Here is a 17,685-nt window from a genome sequence, read left to right as displayed (position 1 = left end):
TCCAAGTATTTACTTCCTCTATTTCTGTTTCCTATTCTCACAGCTCGTGGTTTTCCATGCCCTTTTCCTCTTAAGCACGGTAGGAGATCCCATTTTCAGATTCTATTTACAAAAGCCAAATTAGTTTATCAATTAAAAAAAGAAAAATGCTTTTCTTCTATTTGGCATTATTGGTATTATCAGTGCCTCCAGGAAATACACAAGGCCATAGTTATTTGGTACTGATAGATTTATTCTTCGCGGTGCAAACACCACCATCATCAATCCACCGTCGAACTGTTTAAAAATACATTTCACATACAAAACAAGTTGGCGTTTACTTTACACGATAAACTTGTAAAAACGTAAATATGGGGCGACAAATCATGAACATGACGTATGTACTTCGCTGGCTGCACACAACTGAGAGGAAAATGGGTCCAATTGGAAAACAATTGGAAATATACTTGAGAAATGAACACTTTGTTTTAAATCCTTTCGCGGAGCTCCATGTGTCTTCAGGAGCTTGTAACCATTAAATGTGTCCCTGCACAACATAGAACGTAAATATAGTTCCTACATGAAAATACAAACAAAATTAATATTCAAGAAACGAGTAAAACAAATATGTAAACAAGCCTTTAAAATAATGTTATAAATAATATGTCTGGCAGTCAAAGGTATCATTGTATGTATTTTGTCACAGCCCGGCTCGGATACTGCAACGAAACAGGGACACAAATGAGCTAGCTGTTAAGAAGAAACCATTTATTTTTAACAAACATAAGTACAACAATGTAACGTTAAGGTAACAGTTAGCAGTAGTAAAATGTATGGATGTGAGGGAGTGTGTAGAAAGAGACAAAACCAAATATAAAGCCAGTGACACAAAGGATCTTCCCCCAGAGAGACCAAGGCAGTATTTAAGGGCCGGGCAGACAATAATTCAGGTGTGTCTCAGAAATGATGAGGCATTGTTACTGTAACTGATAACAATATGGATTTACATTTTAGTTATAATATTGAATTAACATTAACTTTTATATAATGTATCTGTATATAGATTTGAGGTTTTACAAACTAAAAATTAATTGATACGAATAAAACCAGAATAAAATGAAGGCAACACTAAAAGTAGTCCCTCTGTAGCGTAATTTGTAAAGGTATTTTACAATCACATCATGTGATTATGGTAAGTATGTTTGAGTAAAGTGCAGTAAGGAAAGAACAGTAATACATTGCCTTTGTTTGACCTTTTTAATCATGTATAGTAGTTATCAAGTTTCATTGTCTCCTCTGGTTCAAACTTTTAAGTCTTTCTGGCCACACCCAGCAGTGATGTCACAGGGCACTGACCTTGAGTACATTTCTTCGTCACTGTAGCAAAACTAGAAGTTAAACCACTGGAAGTCAGGAAAATAACATGTTCATCTTTTGATGTATCCAAGATATCATTATATAAATATTTACCAAGCACTAATACTGAGAGTTGCACTGCCGACACTGAGACTTGAATTGTAATAATGACAGATAAAATTGGACTAGAATAATGTACTTAAACATATCAATTTAACCGTCAGAGCATTGTGGATAAACAAGTGTTGGCTGGCGCATGTTATACTATTTAAACGGCATGCGGTCCCTCTAAGATCAGTGCTTTTTGAGTGGTATTACGAACACTCTTTAGGAAGACCATTAGGCTGGTTCCACCGGTCCCTCTGACGTTCAGCTCAGTGCTCACACCGCTCAGCGGGCAGCCCATGCCGCGGGCGCAGTTACCAGGCACAATGATGTACTTGGCCACAATATTGAAGTGGTAGTTCCGTAAATCCACCAGCGCTGAAACACATGAGTTGTAGGCCTGGCAGAGATCGGGGCTGGTGTTGGACAGGATGAAGTCTCGCAGAGATGGACTAACGGATAAAGTTTCTATTTGCTGACGGTGGGCGGGAAGCATGTGATCCTTCATCCGTGTCAGGAAGGCACCTTAAAAAGCCGAATCAATGAAGAGAAAGAAAAACTGATTTTAAAAGAAAGAAAATAACAACCTCTCTTTTTCTGTCAGAAAAAACCAACTGACTGCACAAACAGAGTGATTCATTCATGAGAAGCATCTTATGGGGGTCAAAGGTTGGAGGAAATGCATCATTACCTGCCTCATCCTCATGCTGGATGCACAGCAAAGCATCAAAGCACTGAAAGGTTGAACTCTGGGCTGCACTTGTGCCCGATAACGAAATTGGTTCATTGCTCACACCTTCATACAACAGCCCCCTTGGAAACATGGGGTTGTCTCGCCATCTAAAACAGTTCAAATACATACATACTATAAACCTCCTTTTTACAGATCCAATTATAAGCACACAGTACCATTTTATATGTACATTACCTGAAAAGAGAAATGTACAATAAGAAGGTAGAAGAAAGAAGAAGGGAATTCTTTCATTTCTTCTGCACCAGATGAGATAATTATTAAAAACAGGAATGAATTCAGTATGCAGGATAATTATAACTCACCCTGTGAAAAAAAGCCTCAATGTTCCATGAAACACAGTTGAATCCACATGGTCTGGAAAGACCACACATTCTGTTATTTTAATTACCTTTGGTTTCCCTGCCTTCATAAAAGGCCCAGCATATACATTAATTAGTTTGAATTGATTAGATTGACCTAGGTTTAAATTGAACTTACTGTGCATGAGTTTGAAAGTGTCCTTCATCTTCTTTAAAGACTGAGTCACTTGTACGAGACCTTTCTTTATGGCGATGAGGTCAGAGATTTTTATGGCATGCATCACCTTCAGAGCTCCCTGGATAGAGTTTAAAAACACCCATTATTGACACAAAACAGGAATGGATCAGATGGACACAACGCATGAGGCTGACGTTCAGAAAGAGGTAGCATGATAAAGAGGAAGGGCAACAGCAGCCGGTACCAACCGTTATGCCTGAACTGGCAGCCATCTCAACCAACAGGGACACCATGCAAAATCCCCTACAACTCTCCCCACCAGGAAACGAAAATATCATGTCCAAGTTCCTATTTTTTAAAAGGATGTTTTGAAAATATACATGCTGAACTTCACGAGTACCAGAATAAAAAAATCATGTGAAAATGCAGTTGTAAAATTAAAAACAGTTGAAGTTTCCTCTCACTTACCCAATTTCCATATCCCTGAAATGAAAATCAACCTTAGTGGGGGAAAAAAAAAACTCTGGCAAGTTGTCTGGCTGTGTGACTGGAAATTAGACATATACAGTTTTATTGTAATGTTACAATCATTCTAAAATGGTTTTAGTGGAGTATGGGCATGAAGTCAAGTCATAAATGAGGCAATGAAACAGCATTACTCACCGTGTGTGATCCTTTAATTTCCAGTTGGCTAAAATGACATCTGCGTAAGTCAGGATGGGCGGAAGGCCGAGCCTATTAGATACCAACCAATAGGGCAAGGCTAGGGCTTTTGGTAGAGTCTGTCAAACAAACAAAATAAAATATAAACCCAGTTGTGACACCTCTGAGGTTTTTGGTATGCATCTAGGGAAGGCAGAGTATGTTGGTCAGTCCAACACTTTGATCGAGACAGAAATATTTAGATGGATTTAACATGATATGTTGGTGCCCAGAGGATGCATCCTGCTGACTTTGATGATTCCCCGTACTTTTCCTCTGGTGTTACTTCTTGGTCAAAGCTTTCACTCATGCTGTGAAATATCTCAGCAGTACGTACACGATAGATTGGTAGAAAATGTTTGAACAGACATTCATGGAACACGCTAAAGGAACACTGTGAACATGGTTAAACGTTGTACCGCCTTCTCATCAAGTTATAAGCATGGTCATGATAGCGTTTAGCTCAAAGTATCGCTGCACCTGATTACATCCTTATACACTCTTTGTCTTATATGTTGCAATGCAGAACACCACTGACCGAAATGCATCTTCTTCTTTTTATACCTTATTCCATTGCACTGCAGTGTTTTACCTGAGCAGGTGCATGTTGTCCTTCCTGCCATACATATCCCATGCTGATGAACCCCAGCGCCAGGTGAGCCAGTCTGAGCTCCCGATGGTCCCTCAAGAGATGCAGACCTAACACCGGCATCTGGATTGTGATCAGACTTTTGCTTTCAAAAACTCTTAAGAACATTAAACACCATCAGGGGCTCACAATTGATTTACAAAAATGTCTATGGAGAAGACATCGCTCATTCTCACCTTGTGAACCAGATCCCGTAGTTTCCGTGACTCTATCAGATGTGAGAGATTGTTTGCCAGGTCTAACCATTCCCGATAGTAGTCTGGAAGGTCAGTCTAGAGACGATATTAAGAAAAAACTGACTTGCTCGTTGATTTTTTTGATTGTGTTTTTGCATGGGGGATTTTCTGTAGGGTGTAATCAGTAACATCATCAGCTCATGTTTGCTATGGTGCCTGACCTGCGTGTCAGGGAATGACTGGCGCTATCAATCAGAGAGAGAAAGCAATTTAAAAGAGGGAGGCGGTAGAAAACGGAGAAAATTTACCAAGCAGAAAACAGGGGATGCCCAGATGAAAAATCATTATTTAAACAGACGAGTAGGCTGTGCTTTTATTCAGATGTTTAATTATTTATGTTATGTCAATGCTGATAAATAAGTTTAGCAAGTGTACAAATGTATAATTCTAATAGGTTGTTGACGGGTTTTTCTCCATTACCACTATGTACTATTTCCTTTCTACGAAATGTCTCCATAGACATAAAAAAATTTGTGTAACAATTTGGCATTTCAAACTTCCAGGAGGAACTCAGTCTCAAGTGGATACTGAAGCCTTGTATGACAGAAGTAAACAAGATCATCAGCCAGATTAGTTTTTATTAATGCTTGTGATTGGTGACACAAGGTCCAATTCTTCAGAAACCAACCCTCTGCAGACAGACTCAGATCCTGCTGTGTTGCTTTCTTTTGACTTGCAGTCAGAGCTTTGGCATTAACAACTCCTCTCTGCCTGCCGGGGCAGAGGCAGAGCTTTGCCTCGCCACACTGCCGGTCCCCGCTGGAAGCCAACACCGACACCAAGCTGGTGGGAGCCCAGGCCGTATGGCTGGGCCCGTTGGAAGGAAAGGGAGTCACATAAGACCCAGAATCAGGACTGAGCAGACTAGACTGCCAGACCCTGGATGCAGTAAAATGAGGGGTTTTCTAAAGAGATTCTTTGTGCTGGGAAGCACTACCGCACTTGTCCACAGGGACTGCCAAAGTCAAAGCAAAATGAATGTTCTTCGTTATTGCTTTAAGTGTAATGACCTGACAGTGACCACACAGGTAACAGTATGCCTGATTTATTTGAGCTGACAGTTAGGTCTGTGCCTAACAACATCTTCCTTAGGGTGTGAGTCAATAATTAGTAATTAGTTGGTCAACTGCACAGAGCGTTCAAGTATACAATCAAGTATACAACAAAGTACGATCTCCCTTCCACATCTCCACAAGCGTTTCACATGTAATGTTGTTCGCCACAATTAGGTATTTTCCCTTTTATTTACACCCAACACACACACAAAATCTAAGTCTTCCGCATGCAGTTCAACTCAGTTCTCCAAATACGGTGAAACCCGTTGATCAGACAAAAAGGATCCCTCACGGTTTTGTGCTGGGCTTTCACTGGAATTTTAATTTTACATAATCCTACTCAAAAACAAGTAATATTATCAGATGCTACATGTGTGCTGCTGATGTCTGTGCCATTATATACACAGTATAATTAGTGTCATGACAAATTAAGATCTAATTTCAGATCTATTTTGAATGAAGGATACAAAGTTGACAGAAAATGCCTTTTGTATGAGAAAAGAAAAGATGACAATGACACGTACCAGTGGCTCTTCAAGGAGGAATCCTAGCTTCTCAGAAATATTAAATGCATCAAAGTCTGCCTGCAGTGTTTCTCTGCTGTTTGCCTCCATGTCCTCTGTCTGGCACTCCACTGCAATAGTTTGAGAGGGTAAAAACTCTGTGTGTGCCTGACAGTGACATCAATTGTGAAACTGTCTGAGTCTGATTTTACTACCTTCGTTACATCCCTTTTTGGTACATTCCCAACAGCCATAACATGGGATTCACAGAGCAAAGCTTTATTTTCACTTCTTTGTAAAGGGTATGGTCATATATAAATTATGGAAGTTGATGGAAGAAACTGAAAACAAAAGCTGCTTACAAATAACAGAAATATAAAGATTATACTTGTAGACTTTTTGCTAACCTTGTTCAAAAAGTAATAACTATAAAGATGACAAATACGAAACCATTTGATCATGCATTCAACTGCTGATTGTTCCAAACTCAATATAGAGTGATGAATTATTGAATAAACACTGTTTATGTCGGATCCAAATAGCTGAAAATCATTTGACTGTTATGCAATGTCAGAAAAAAAGGTCTTTGTGGCAAGAGGATTTCAATTATTCTCCTTGCACCCCACCATACCTTCTACCCATGCAAAGGTAATTTCATTTGTATGTGTTGTTTTGCAACAAACAGTCAAAAACACGGATTACTCTCAACGCAAAACAGAAACTAAAACAACTGAGAGACTGAAAAAAAATATGGACTGTAGACCTGCACAGAATACAGCATATTCAAAGATGTGACAGCAGCATATACGCCCTTTAACTCCTGATGAGGATCCTCCACAGATGTATTCTCACAGTGTTTTTCACACGATTTCCAATTGGATACAAACAAACTGACTTCTTCACCCAGACAGGGTTGCAATTTAAGAACGCTGTTCAGTTGGATCAATGTGCTGTGCCTCGTCCTCCCTTCTAGACAGAGGGGTAAAGTCTCTGTGTTATACTGTTAATTTTGTTCTACTGTCTCCTACTGAACCAGAACTAGTTGAAAGGTACATCCCTGGCAATAAATACAAAGAAAGATAATGCCGTGTTCCGTTAAAAACACCCCAGATGTCCGGAGAAAAAGTTTACCGTCAGTTTACTGTCGATGAACTTAGTAAAAGTTATGCCTACCTTAGTATAACCAAAACAGGAATATGGCAGTGAACGCACTAAAAGAAGCTCAAAGATCTCCAAATGTAATTGTTTGATAGTGTCATCCAGCCCATTAGCTGAAGTATTGGGTCCACTCAGTCTGTAACAATCTGCCTTACTCCGTTTTTTCATTTATATAATTCATAGTTTAGTATTTCCTGTTTAGTATTTCACTCCTCTTGTATCGGACCACATCACTTCCTTTTGTCTGTTTTTTTGTTTATTTTTGGCTCACCTGTTCTCACTTCCCAAATCAGTAAGGTATTACATATAAGCATAAAACGGCTTAGTTCCTTTCTTCTTTCACTGTTCGTCTTTCGTTGTTTTTAGTTTTGTTCGACCAGTACTTTCCTGAATAGTGGACTCTCAGTGTGTAAACTTGTATGGTTTGTTTCTCAAATCATTTAACTCCAGTCAGTGTGCTTTTAAATCTGCACCTGGGTCATTCTGTGTCACAACACAGTCATTGTCGCTCACACCTGTTTTGGCCAACATCCAACAGAGACTCTACATGCATTGTGCAGATATGGTTTACATGTACTGTCGATGTGCAGAGGAGCTTCTCACCCGACAAGAGGGCCGATTCACTCAACACTCATAATCACCTGGTACGGATAAACACTGCAATGGCACTCGCAACACATTTAAGTAAGGGAAAAAAGACCTCCTGTGTAGATGAACATTGGGTTTGTTCATTTTCTCAGAGCTCTAAATAGAGTGCGTCAGGAATGAGTCCTTAAACCAATAATCCTTGGTTTAAACCCGAAAGTGAGATAGAATTGTTGCACTTACGATTCCCTTGTCTCAAAGACAGTGGGTTTTTTGAATGGCTTTTTGGTTGGATGCCTGTGGGTAACACAAGAAACACCAATTACTCTACTAAAGAAGTGATTTGATTACCAATACCATATATACAAAAATAAACGTTTCATATTTTCAAAAGGGCCAACCGATTTCATACATGTGGCTGCTCTGCCGTCCGTCGTTGGAAGGTGATGGGTTTATTTCTCTTTGCTTCGATTAGGTTGGTGGTTGAGACCCAAATCTGAGCTGCCTTGTCAAACTGCTGATTCACAGAAACACAGAGCAATCGCCTCGCTCCATCTTTCATTCAAGCTCTCAGTTTCTGCCTCCCGTTGACAGCGTGCTTTACTGCCACGACCATCAGTCTCTCACACAATTTAACCCTCCCAAGAGGCAAGAAAAACAGGAGAGGAGCAGGGGGGGTGTTGAAAGCTGTGGCGATCAAATTAATTTCAAGACCACTTACCGAGTCATCAGACAAAGGGGTCACAAAGGGACAGTACATTTGCTGTCAGGGGAGAAGTGAATACCTCGTTAAAAGGGACTTTTTAAGAATCAGGACAGCATCTGTGCAGTATTATACTTCAAGGTTGAATGGGGGAGCAGCAGTGTTAAGGTTCATCTTGTAAATTTGTTTTAGACACAAATCCATCATCCTTCCGTCTCGTTATTTTTCTTTTTCACTGTCTGTCTGCGACTCCCCAACTAGTTTTCTTTGCTCTCACACATCTGTGGTGTCTGGAGGCAAAATGAGTCCAACTGGCACATCTACTGATGCAAACATAAATATGCTTTAATTGTTTGCTCTCCGGGTGTTAGTTGTGTAACATTATAAAATTGAGATTAACAGGTTTTAGAAAGTATTGTTTACGTTGTGAGAGGAAAGCCCGGTAATGCATTCACTTGATGGTCTCTATCATCCTCACCGTCTACATGTAGAAAGTATGGGCAGCTGGCCGAAGCCATCGTCTCTTGCTATTTATTTTGGCTGTGAATCTTTTGGATCACAAGATATAATTCAAAATCGATCGGGTAGAAATTTTAGGATTTACACCAGTGAGCTATGCATTGAGAGAGCCGGTGAGGAAACGTTTCTCATGTGAAACATACTGATTGCAATAATGTAAACACATAAGGGCCAAACTTAGACAAAAGTTAAGATGTAGTCATGCTTAACTTGCTGTTCACAAAAAAGAAAATTACAATATAGTGAGGTATATATTTTTAAACCATGTTGCTACCCAACAACTCATTATAATCACCAATCAATATGAATGGCACAAAGAGGCAACACTAAGACAAAAGGTCGCATGTATTCAAGCTACACCACAAATAAAAACATGTAGTATTTTGCTAGTTTCAGTGTCCACAAGAATTACAAGTTCAAGTTGTACAACAGAAAAGTGCACCCTGTTACACGGAGGAAATTAGTCGGTTTAGGTTGTCTTTCATTTCTGGACACTTTGTAAACTTAAAATAATGTAAATTGTACACAAAATAACACTGGAAAAGTATTTTTTGAGAGTATGTAAAAACAATAATGTGAGCCCAGGTAGGTATAGTGCTCCTGTAGTACTTGACTTTCACTTTGCAAAGCTCGCATATTGAATGAGTCCCATCAAGTCCCCTCTTCCCTGAGATATTGTACAATCCAAAGTCTGCCCAACCGTTTGCCTTTAACAAAAATGGGACTCGCTGAATCTTGCTGCTCAATTGACCATTCCAGATTCGAGAGCTAACATTAGAAACGGATGACTAGTCACTAGCCATACGGGTTGCTGCAACCCACTCCGGTTTCTGCGCAACATGGAAGCCGGTGTGGGCACGACAAGTCAACAATGCCAGAAGGAAGAAAAGGCCCTTTTAATAAAATATATTGGAAGCTTTTAATCAATACATAATCGTGATTCTAAGATAAATAAAAAGATTTTGCCTCCCTCTGTACGATGTATGTGCTTTGTTTAGTTTAGCTAATGAAGAAAACTTTTGGATGTATTTAAATTCAAAGTTCTGCTAATGATGAGTCAAGATCTAAACCTCGCGACCACGCCACTCAGAGACTGCAACATTGATGGGAGACCAGACAAGTTAAAAGTGATGAATAGACATTTACTTCAAGAACACCACAACTAACTTAAACCAACATAACAAATAAGCTGCAGTGTCGACCACAGGAGAGCAGCTAGCCAAGGGAGCTAACCCTGTCTTCAAGGTGTTGCTTCTTCATAGCAGCCATCAGCACAAGTGTGGCTCACCAGCTGATTAACAGCCTGGAGACAAAACACAACACAAACAGGACCCAGACTATCAAATTTACAATTAATCGTAAAATGTATTTAAATGTCAACCACTGTTTAATTCACAAAAAGGTATGGCGTAGTCAACTCGTGGTGAGTTTTGCACATTTAACGCTCATCCTGGCTTCAGGCAAGCTGAGTAATGAAACCAAGGTTAAGGACTTGTCATAATGTTCTCTATGAAATGTGTCAAATGAGGCACCATCCAAGTGTCAAACATAAGCCTGTTAAAGTCTGACAGCCTTATATCCTCAGGGGAACTTCTGCAAATGTTAATTCCAGTTTTTATTTTCCCACAGTTGGACTAATAACAAAGCCAATGTCACACCAACTTACTCCTACACACGTCTCCTCTTGGCTTTAACCATGTTATGTAAAAGTGGGTAGTGCCCAAGAAAGTGTTGTGCCATACTTATTGCTCTGGGGCTCATTAACAAGAACCTGGCAGATGCTTTTGGACATACACAAGTTTCTTTTGTAACTCCAAAGCTGCTGTATTAATTGTCTATATGTTTTCAAGATCTTTGTATTTTGAGAAAGCCTTTGAGAACAATCCCAACCTGAGATTTAGAGCTCAGCCTTTCCAGCATGCAGAGGAACATTTAATTGGGGCTAAACTGGGTCAAATCAGGATTTTTTTCTTACGTTGCAGTAAGGATGTTAGAAAAACATTTTATTGAAGTGTAATAAACATTGTGAATCTTAACTTTGTATACAATGTTTTTTGTTTTACTTTAAATTATATTTGTTTGTGAAAGGCTTGGGGCATGGCATATACATATTGTTTCCAACCCCCGCTCCACTACCCCTCTACCCACTCTCTCTCCTCCCTTCTACCCCCCTTTTTTCCTTATCCCTCGACCACCATCCCTTCCCCCTCGACCCATTGCGACATCCCTTCATCCCTAATCCCACGACCCTCATCCCTTCCTTTCTCAACCGCTTTCCCACTCTAAGAATCTAACAGTTTCCACAATAAACCATTCAAAACCCAAATCACTAGTAGCGTGGTCCTTGTTAGTGAAATTGTTAATAATTACCACCCCTACTGCATCCCTCCTTGTACATGTTGATTAAATAATACATTAGATTAATTTATTTAATGCAATATTTGAATTGATTGTCAGCCCTATTATTATGCATGGGGCAGTCTCCCCTTGTAATCTACTATAGCTAGTATATCCTGGAGATGTCACATGTAAAGCACAGAATCCATCCTGCTCCAGACCATGCCTCTGACACACATGACATCTCAACAGAGAAAGAAAACAAAGACTAAACGTTTTGGATAAAGAGCACAACCATTTGTTGTTCTCGTCATCTGTCTTTGTAATTTCTGTGTCCACGTTTCACCACACAAGAATGTACACGCACACAATCATACTCAATCAATCTCATACATACACACAACCCCCACTAAACCACCCTCTCCATTATAACGTTCAGTGACTGGAGAGCGTCAGGGATTTGTCATTAGTCAAAGCTAGCGGATGTTGGTCGGGGTGTGTGGCATCCACTCTGCACTAGAGTAGGATGCCCTTCTGTACTGGGACAGAGTTGATGCTGTTATAGACAGAAGAATGCTTCCTTTTTCTGTCCCTGTTGAACGGTATCCATTCTTCAACTGAACTGTCACAGAGCCCAGAGCTGAGGGGTCATTACTGCAAGCAACCAGTCACTCTGAGTATCACGTTTGGCACTACTGCTGCTTCTTAAACAAAGACATGTGGAGTAAACATGATGGTAGTACAGTGGTCCTGCATGACATTCACTGCTACTATCATTAGTATTATTAGTTGCATTGCTATTGCAGATACCATGACTGCTTTTATTAGCATTAGCATTAGCTCTACATCCACTGCTGCTATTATTATTGGTTGTCGTAACTTTTCCATCATGCCTACTACACTCATTATATGAATCATTCTTGTCATATGCATTGAATGTGTTGTAACTCTGTTATGTTGTTTATTCTGAACACATTCCATCTATCACACTTCTTTCTGTCCATCCAGGGAGAGGGATCCTCCTCGGTGTCTTCTCTTTTACGCCCTGTTAAAGGATTTTGTTGGCAGAGGTTTTCCTGGACCAATGTGAGGTCCTGGGACAGAGGATGTGTACACATTGTAAAGCCATCCGTGGCAAAGTTATGATTTGGGATTTGGAGCTGTACAAAATCAATTTAATTGAATAAAACACAGGGATTGTTGAAATTGCTTGCTCTGGTCAAGCAGTAAAGTAAAGATGGTGCAGTTTCAATATTTGGAAAAGAAGAGGGCACAATTATGATACCAATTAAAAATGACTGAGATTTCTCCAAGTAAATAAGAAGCACCGCAACAGAGGACGGACACGTCTTTACTAGCGGACACAACTAGCAGCAGTAGTTGAGTTTGGAGACTTGATCCACTTCCTGAAAGAAGGTGGTTGACAGCAACATAATAGGATATGATGCCCAATTTAGTAAAACAAATATTTCAACTTTTTTTTATTTTCAGTCACCCAATAACACCTCCAACTCCAAGATAAGAGGAGTTTCCTTTCAACAAGAAAAAGAAAAAACATTACCTTTTCACAGGACAAAAGAGACTCAAATTATTTAAACTGAAATCTGTGCATGGTTTTTCCTTTCCTACTGCTAGATAGCTTAACAGGTTTATGATAATTATGATAACAACATTAACGCTGCGGCTCATGGGATTAATCTTAATTTACCTTAATGTGTTTCCCGAGGTTTGATGGGGAGTTTTTAAAGGCCAATATTTCAGTAGCTTTGGGTAAGCATAAGAGGCACTTCATCCATTCATCTTTCACTCCAACATAAGAAAACATAGTAACGAAAGTTCCAGGGGAAATTTATCAGAGTCAAAATATCAGTTTTCTTTGCAAAATGTAATAAAGTAAAAGTAAACAGAAATATAAATAATAAAACACAGATTAAAAAACAAAAACTTAAATACAGTAACATAGTATTTCTACTTTGTTATATACACCACTGTTTTTAATAATATATCCACGATCTATGTGTTTGTTATAGTTTGTTTATTGGATCAAATTAAAAGCGTCAGAAATGAGAAAAAATACTTTTACCCTTGCCTCTACCTCCACGCTGCCTTGAGACTGCTTTGACAGGAGTAGAGCGGCAGCTCCAGGAAACATACCCCCCCCGCCCCCCCCCAAGTTAGCTTGAACTAAGTCTGTGCAAAGCCCCGCTCCAGGGGTCTATTTCTGGGGTACTGCTCTGTCTCCTTGCCGGATCACTAAACTTGTTGTTGATGCCGTTACACAGGTCAGACCCAGTACACCACCAGTCTGCTGTGACCGCTGACTGGGCAGTCACAGTGAGAACGAGATGAAGTTGTTGATTGTTTTCTCGTTTCTGCCACATTGGGATTTAATCCAATAAACACACTTTCAAAGCGTTCATGGATCATACACCCGAGGTTAGTGGCATAGTAAACACACATTTCTCACGTAAACTATAGACCGATGACACTTGTTAAGATTATAAAATAACAGTGTTACTTTGACTGGCTTTTAGAGTTTCATCAGTTTGGTTGAATTTTGAGTATTCATTCCCTGCTGTCTGTTAGTTGTTAGCTCTATAAAATAACCAATGACTCTAAATTTAGATTGTGTAGACCTAGTAATAATGGTTTGATTTTATATAGCGCTTTTCATAACGCTCAAAGACGCTTTACATAGGAGTCATTCACACAGTGATGAGAGGAGCTGCCATGCAATGAGGACTATCTAACTTTCATACACTGTAGTCGAAGGACGACTGCTGTGCTAGTAGTAGTGGTAGTAGTAAAATGCTGCCCCTGATTACTGATGGTGGCAAGCGAGGGGAGCTCGTTTGGCACCTGTCAAGAAGCCACCTATTGTTGTTTGACAGATCCGCTGCCGTACATCGGTTTTCGGATGTTGTTAAAGAAGTGCCGATGGTAAGAAGTGGGCCACAAGTTGCCACAGGAGTGCCAGGCTTAACTTTGCTCCCGTCAGATGTCAGCAGGTGCCAAGTTGGCTGGGAGAAGTGGTTTACTGATGTCTCTGTTAAAAATAACTATAATAGTGGCAGTCCTGTGACAACTAGTGGCACCTAGTGGCACCTACTGACACCTACAGACTTGTATTTTTGGATAAAATATTTTAATATTTTGGCATAACTGTTATATGTCTGCTGATGCTTAGATTTTTTTTATAAACACACATACAATGTAAAATAAATGTAAGACTTTTATCGCAATGTTTTTTTTCATTATTAAAGTTGATTGATGTCAATGATTGTGAAAGTATTTGAAAAGAGTGTATCTTCTAGCACAGTGGTTCTCAACTGGTCTGGCTCCGGGACCCACCATCTCACCTTTAATGACAAGCCGCGACCCAAATCGAGGAACATTCTGAACTTCTCAAATGTATTTAATGAAAAGATGACGCAGTTTGAACCTGAGATAGTATGGAGACAGTAGTGTTGCATGCTGGGTGTGTAGGGGTGTGGAAGGTGCATAAGAAGACAATAAGATAAGAAACAGAACCTGAACTAACTCTGCGGCCCAGGTGCATGATAGTCACATGGGAATAAAAAACAATATCAGTATACTCCTTCAGAGGATTTACATTTTGGTGCGATGCTGTTGAATTGCTCTCAAAAATTTCTCTGTCTGTGAGCGAGTGACGGAACGTCCCCTTGGTATCTTGCCGCACAGAAAGAATGAAAAAAAAAGAAAAGAAAAAACAAGGCCAGTTTTATTTTGAAAAATGACCGGATACATCCGTCTGTGCGTCTGAGCATCTTACTCTTGACACATGTGAAGAGGATGACTTTGCCCCAAAAATGAAACTTAAATGCACGTTTCAAGTCTGCCGGAGTGCCCGTGTTCTGGATTAAAATCAAGGCAGCAGGTGGCATGACATTGCACAATTCACCTTTTAACCAACCTAACATTAATATTCATAGCCATTTATAGTATCTATATTTGTTAGGGGGATTCCGGAGGCTGTGTCTCCACCTGGGCAGGGTTCTGGAGGCTGCGGGGCTCCTGGAGGATGTGTCTGCTCCTGGGGTTCCAGTTTGCTCCTGGGAAGGCTGTGGGTCCTCTGGTGAAGGTTCTGGAGGCCGTGTGTCTTCTGGGGAAGGTTCTGGAGGCTGTGTCTCTACCGGGGAAGGTTCTGGAGGCTGTGATTCTTCTGTGGAAGGTTCTGGAGGCTGTGGTTCTTCTGGGGAAGGTTCTGGAGACTGTGTCTCTTCTGGAGAAGGTTCTGGAGGCTGTGTCTCTTCTGGAGAAGGTTCTGGAGGCTGTGTCTCTTCTGGAGAAGGTTCTGGAGGCTGTGTCTCTTCTGGAGAAGGTTCTGGAGGCTGTGTCTGTTTTTCCTCCGGGATGCAGAAAACTAAAATAGTCTAAACAATGTGTAATTAATGTTTTCAAGAAAACAATAAAGGCAGTACATTTCTTTAAAGGTTGTTTGAGTACAACTTGAAATATTACAAATGTGTTTGGACAATTTCAGACTCTGTTACAGCTGATAAATGCTGATTTAATAGTTGCCCGTGAGTAAACTTCCTGATGTGCTAACCGTATTGATTAATGTATCTAGAAGTCTGTGTTGCATTTATTGTAAAATCAAAACAAAAAAATATCACATTTTTGTAGATTTTTGGCTGACTTTCAAAAATGTGCATAGCTGCTACAGCATAAACAGACAAGCACAACAAAAGTTGTTTCCATACAAAGAGAGATTAGAGGGAAACACCTCTGAATGACCTTGAAAGAAAACTTACTTGCATAAAACACATTCAAGGTCACCTTTCGTTTCATCATAAAGAGCTAAATGTGATACTCAGAGCATTAATACAGGAGCAAACAACTATTGTCTGTGTAAAGACATACCTGAGCAGAGAATGAAGTCACTATGTGTTGTAATCCCACCTTCTTCATTCTTTGTTGACATAGAACATGGTCGCCCATGCTTTTAGCGCCTCATACACTGCCCTCATACGTTGGTTACTGCTGATAACGCCGTTGTGGAAGTGTTACATCTACTGTTTCTCCCTCAGGTAAACACTGTCAGCTCTGTCAGCACTTCTGGCATTGTTGGAACTGCCGACTGTGACCTGCCGGCTTAGCCGTCACCATGTTGAGAGCTTAAATGGCACTTTTATTTGCTTAACTTTGGAGATAAAAAGCATCAGTCATCTGGTCTGTGGTATTGTACATAGCAAAAGATATAATCTTATAAAAACCATGCATCTACAATTTTTGTGACACCACCATAAATGACAATCCCAAAGCTTGTGACCAGGTTTTGCTGTACTAAATTGTGCTGTTTGTCTATCAACGAGCAACTATAAGAACAAAATTACAACAAAATGTACGCATTATTGTAACCACATCACTGAAGCAAAACCATGAAAAAGCATTTGGATAGACGGATCGCACTCTGACTAATAGGTAAACTTTCTTGGGTAAGATTATGTTTTTTGGTGAACTGTCCCTTTTTTCATTCCTCGTTTAAAATACAAGGAAAGGGAAAATAATAATTGAGATTAAAGACAGGAGATAAATGTGAATTATTTTTTTCATTCGTTGTTCTGGGGAACCTTTTATATCAGGTCACAAGGTATAATATCAAATTAAACATAAACATCAGGGCAACAATAATATATAATCCCCATGTACAACCTCTAAACACAACTCAAACAATAAATAGGAGTAGGGGTGAGGATTTAGGGTTAAGGTTAGGGTGAGGGCTTAAAGGGCTACCCCATCACTGCTGCAGCCAACGTATGATCTGTGTCAAACTTACTGACCTGTCGGTGTAATTTAATGGGCGAGCTGATCCAGTATGTATTTTGAGGAATCGACAGCCCAGGGCTCTTAGATAATGAAAGCCAGTTGTCTAGGATCAGCACTGGCCTCTGGAAGCCTGTTCAGACAACTTTGACATGAAGCTTCTCAGAGATGCACTGGACCAGATACTGTAGTCTTTTCAACATGAGGCTTGCCAGGTTGCCAACAAGTAAAAACACTAACGGTTGGTGAAACCAATATAGAGGGAACATCTTTGCATGTTTGATTAAATATTTTGTAAACAATTCCATCCTTTCCCATCACTCTGCAGCTGCTTGAACAAAGGCAATACATCCCCTAAAAAAAAAAACCTGGAACAGTTGAATTTCAGCCAGCGTGGACATTTTAACAACAGAGCTGCTATTATTGGTAATGAGAGTTATTGGACTGCCGAGTGCTGCCTCTCAACTCCGTACTCACATATTGTGTGCTCTGTATTGCTCTACCCTAAGTGAACCACAGAGATGAAATTCCTGCTGATGTTCCGGCAATGCATAGATGCAGAGCTGTTCATATCCACACCACAATGCATTTTGGAATCAATACATTTCCACATTTTTTTTCATCAATACCCTGAAAATTATGCATCGAAGACATGCATGTTGATGTTGCGCCTCAAGTCCAAAGTACTTGCCTGAATTTATTCATACCTTGTGCTGACATCAGGCTGTAAATAATCATTTGGCTTATACAAGTGGGGGAATCATATTGTCTGAGGCATAT

General features: G+C 40.0%; 1 protein-coding gene across 1 annotated transcript; it reads right to left on the bottom strand.

The window, feature by feature from the left end:
- Positions 1-1,603: 1,603 nt before the first annotated feature.
- Positions 1,604-5,927, bottom strand: LOC137779789 (indoleamine 2,3-dioxygenase 2-like). Its single transcript, XM_068567979.1, has 10 exons — positions 5,838-5,927; positions 4,199-4,294; positions 3,966-4,085; positions 3,335-3,453; positions 3,140-3,154; positions 2,920-3,019; positions 2,672-2,789; positions 2,497-2,548; positions 2,132-2,280; positions 1,604-1,965 (listed from the first exon to the last, which is right to left on the bottom strand). The coding sequence occupies exons 1-10, from the start codon at positions 5,925-5,927 to the stop codon at positions 1,604-1,606; spliced, it is 1,221 nt and encodes a 406-aa protein (XP_068424080.1).
- Between the last annotated feature and the right edge of the window lie 11,758 nt (positions 5,928-17,685).

Source organism: Clinocottus analis, unplaced genomic scaffold (genome assembly GCF_023055335.1).
Source record: "Clinocottus analis isolate CAN_PGR_092001 unplaced genomic scaffold, fCliAna1.0.p SCAF_8, whole genome shotgun sequence".
NCBI lineage: Eukaryota > Metazoa > Chordata > Actinopteri > Perciformes > Cottidae > Clinocottus > Clinocottus analis.
Note: the sequence above shows the minus strand (reverse complement) of the source record. Positions and strands in the feature narration are given on the sequence as shown.